We start from the raw sequence: 2,991 nt of genomic DNA, 5'->3' as shown, positions 1-2,991 counted from the left end.
TAAAAATTCCCCAAGAGAAATTGCTAAAATTGAAAACAATAATTTCAAACTTGTTAGGCAAAAAAAGAACAACATTACGTGTTCTCCAGTCTTTTACAGGCATTTTGAATTTTTGTTCGCGAGTGATCCCTACGGGTAGGGCATTCAACAGACGTTTTTATGATGCAATGTCAGGAATATCAAATCCTCGGCACCATTTAAGGCTCACTGCGTCAATTAAGGAAGACATAAGGCTGTGGTCGTTATTTTTAGATTGTTTTAATGGCAAATTTTATTTTCCCGATTCCGATTTGATATGGAGTTATTTACTGATAGTTCTGGGAGTGCATTTGGTGGATGTGCTTCGTATTTACATCCTAATTGGGCTTTCTTTCCTTGGCCGTCATTTTGGTTAGGTTGCGATATATTAAAGGACATTACATTTTTAGAGTTATTACCTATTGTATTAGCCTTTCATTTGTGGTATGAGACCTTTGCGAATAAAAAAGTTATCTTACACGTTGACAATAAAGCACTTGTTCATATCTTAAATTCTAAAACGTCTAGATCAAGAAGGGTAATGCATATTCTTCGTCCTTTAGTCTTAAAAGCTATGGTTTATAATATTCAGTTCAAAGCAATGCATATTACATCAAACAAAAACTGTATTGCGGATGCAATTTCTCGTCAACAGTGGGCACGGTTTCTTCGCATGTCTCCAGAGGCTCTACAAGAACCAGAAAAGGTCCCACAGTCTTTTCTACAAGTGATCTCAAATTTGAATCCAACAAGTTGTTAACGGCGTCAATCTCACCAAACACAAGTGACACTTATGAAACTGCTGTCAGGTCATTTGATCAATTTAGATCTTCACACGGACATGCCATTGTTTGGCCACCCTCACTTAATGGTATCTGTAACTTTATAGCATATTTATCTGTGCGAGGTTATGCTCCGTCTACTGTCAAGTCTTATATTTTTGGTATAGCCATTAAATGTAAAATGTTAAATATTACTGATAACACTCAAAATTTTATAATTAAGAAAATGTTAATTGGAATGGAAAGGCTTGACAAACGAGCGGATTCAAGATTGCCAATTACGCCACAGATTTTAGATAAATTGATTTCATTATTACCATCTGTATGTCTCTCACAGTATGAGACCTTATTGTTTTCGGGGTTGTTTAGTTTGGCCTATTTCGGCTTTTTCAGGATAGGGGAATTAGTAGTCAATAAATCACTGGCACATTATCACACTTTGTCGTTAGATGATTTTAGATTTTTGGAAAATAACGTTTCTATCAACCTAAAATTTTCAAAAACTGATCAGTTAGGCAAAGGTAGTTTAATAATTATACCTTCAATTAATTCTCATGTATGTCCTGTTCATTTATTAAAGAGATATTTTATTGCCAGGCCCAAAAGTATTGGTCCTGCATTCATACACTTCGGTGGAAACAATGTTACACGTTATCAGTTTAACGCTGTTCTAAAGAAAGCTCTAAATGTGGCGAATATTACATCGGATAATTTTCAAAGTCATAGTTTTAGGATCGGAGCTGCATCTCAGTCTTCGAAAATGGGGTTTTCTGATGATGAAATTCAGGATTTGGTCGTTGGGAATCGAAAGCGTATAAAAGATATATCAGAATACCAACGCTAAAGTTAGCAAGTCAAATTTAATATGTGTCATCATTTATTTGTTTGTATATATTGTACATTATTAATTTGAAATTTGAATACTCGCCTGATCGTCACTTTAAGACTTTCAGGTCAACAAAAGAGTGTTTGGTTGGTGGGTTCTTCAATCATCAAACATGCATTTGTACATGCTAGAAGGTCTGTCGATGGTGTAAATTTAGGTTTGGAACGAATAAAAACTACAATATGGTGGCAAGGAAAAAGTGGAATGAGGATTTGTGAGATAATACCCAAAGTCAAACATTTGCTTACATTTGAAGAACCCCCGCAAGTATTAGTATTTCACTGTGGTGGAAATGATATCGGACAAAAAGTGTCATGTGTATTAGGACACGATATTTTAAAAGTAATTGATTGCCTTCGGGTCTTACTACCACAGTCAAAATTTGTTTAGTCTCAAATTTTACCCAGATTGAAATACAGGAATGAGATTGTACACAGATCTTTGAACAGAACTAGAGTTAGATTAAATAGTTTAGCAGCTACTTATATCATCAAACACTACATATAAATTAACTGTTCTTGCACTCCTCATCACAAATTTTGCAAACGCTATCTTCAAGGATTTATATTGATTTAAGGTCAGATTATTGAGTTAATTTAGTATACACATGATTACTTGATATTTAAGTTTAATACATTCAATCGATTTTATTTGTTTATGTTTATTATATGCCTATATAACGAATTATGATGTTTGATTTAATTCAATTTTTAGTTTCATTCATATTATTGCTTTGTCTTTTATTGAGGCATCTAATGTCGATGCTATCTATGCTAATTACATTTTGTTATGCAGATTATGCTGGTAGCTTCCTATTATCAGGTATGTAATTTATACTAAATATTCGATGCACGCTGAGAGTCATCTAATATCGCTAGACAATACAATTATCCATGGTACACCTAATTGTTGTTTGATGTTGTGAATTATTTCAGTGAATTATATTTAACTAGGCTTCCGTTAAGAAATATTCGGTAAATGCTTTAAATTGACATTTGATTAATTGATTTATTATCAATTCTTTTCCGTCATAGATATTGCGTTGTTCATTTCATGTTTACTTTTATATTTAGTTATACACATATTTTAAGATTGACAACTATTATTATTTTATTTATACTGTGTTCATTTATTGGAAGGTTAGTGATGCCTAGGGGGAAAACTGTCGCGAGGGGAAAAGGCGTTAAAAGAAGGAGAACAGCCCGTGTTACTGAGTATGACAGGACAGCTGCACTGTCCCAAACAGAACATGATGTAGTGCCGCCCCGGATGCAATTTCCAACATCTAATGCACCAGGACCATCT

General features: G+C 33.8%; 1 protein-coding gene across 1 annotated transcript; it reads left to right on the top strand.

The window, feature by feature from the left end:
• The first annotated feature begins 295 nt into the window (after window positions 1-295).
• LOC127736433 (uncharacterized) lies at window positions 296-2,161 on the top strand. The gene is made up of 3 exons (XM_052246977.1): window positions 296-345; window positions 618-1,356; window positions 1,714-2,161. Exons 1-3 carry the CDS (start codon window positions 296-298, stop codon window positions 2,074-2,076), a joined length of 1,152 nt encoding a protein of 383 aa, XP_052102937.1. The 3' UTR covers window positions 2,077-2,161.
• The last annotated feature ends 830 nt before the right edge of the window (window positions 2,162-2,991 follow it).

This window comes from Mytilus californianus, unplaced genomic scaffold, assembly GCF_021869535.1.
Source record: "Mytilus californianus isolate M0D057914Y unplaced genomic scaffold, xbMytCali1.0.p SCAF_31, whole genome shotgun sequence".
Taxonomy (NCBI): domain Eukaryota; kingdom Metazoa; phylum Mollusca; class Bivalvia; order Mytilida; family Mytilidae; genus Mytilus; species Mytilus californianus.
The sequence above is the reverse complement of the archived record's forward strand: the minus strand, read 5'-3'. Positions and strand labels throughout refer to the sequence as shown.

Excerpts from the sequence above, each read along its gene's own strand:
- LOC127736433 (XM_052246977.1), top strand. The coding sequence starts at position 296 with ATGGAGTTATTTACTGATAGTTCTGGGAGTGCATTTGGTGGATGTGCT. Across the intron at positions 346-617 it reads GCATTTGGTGGATGTGCTTC|CAATGCATATTACATCAAAC; the intron begins GTATTTACATCC and ends TTCAGTTCAAAG. Across the intron at positions 1,357-1,713 it reads TACCTTCAATTAATTCTCAT|AATTTGAATACTCGCCTGAT; the intron begins GTATGTCCTGTT and ends TTATTAATTTGA.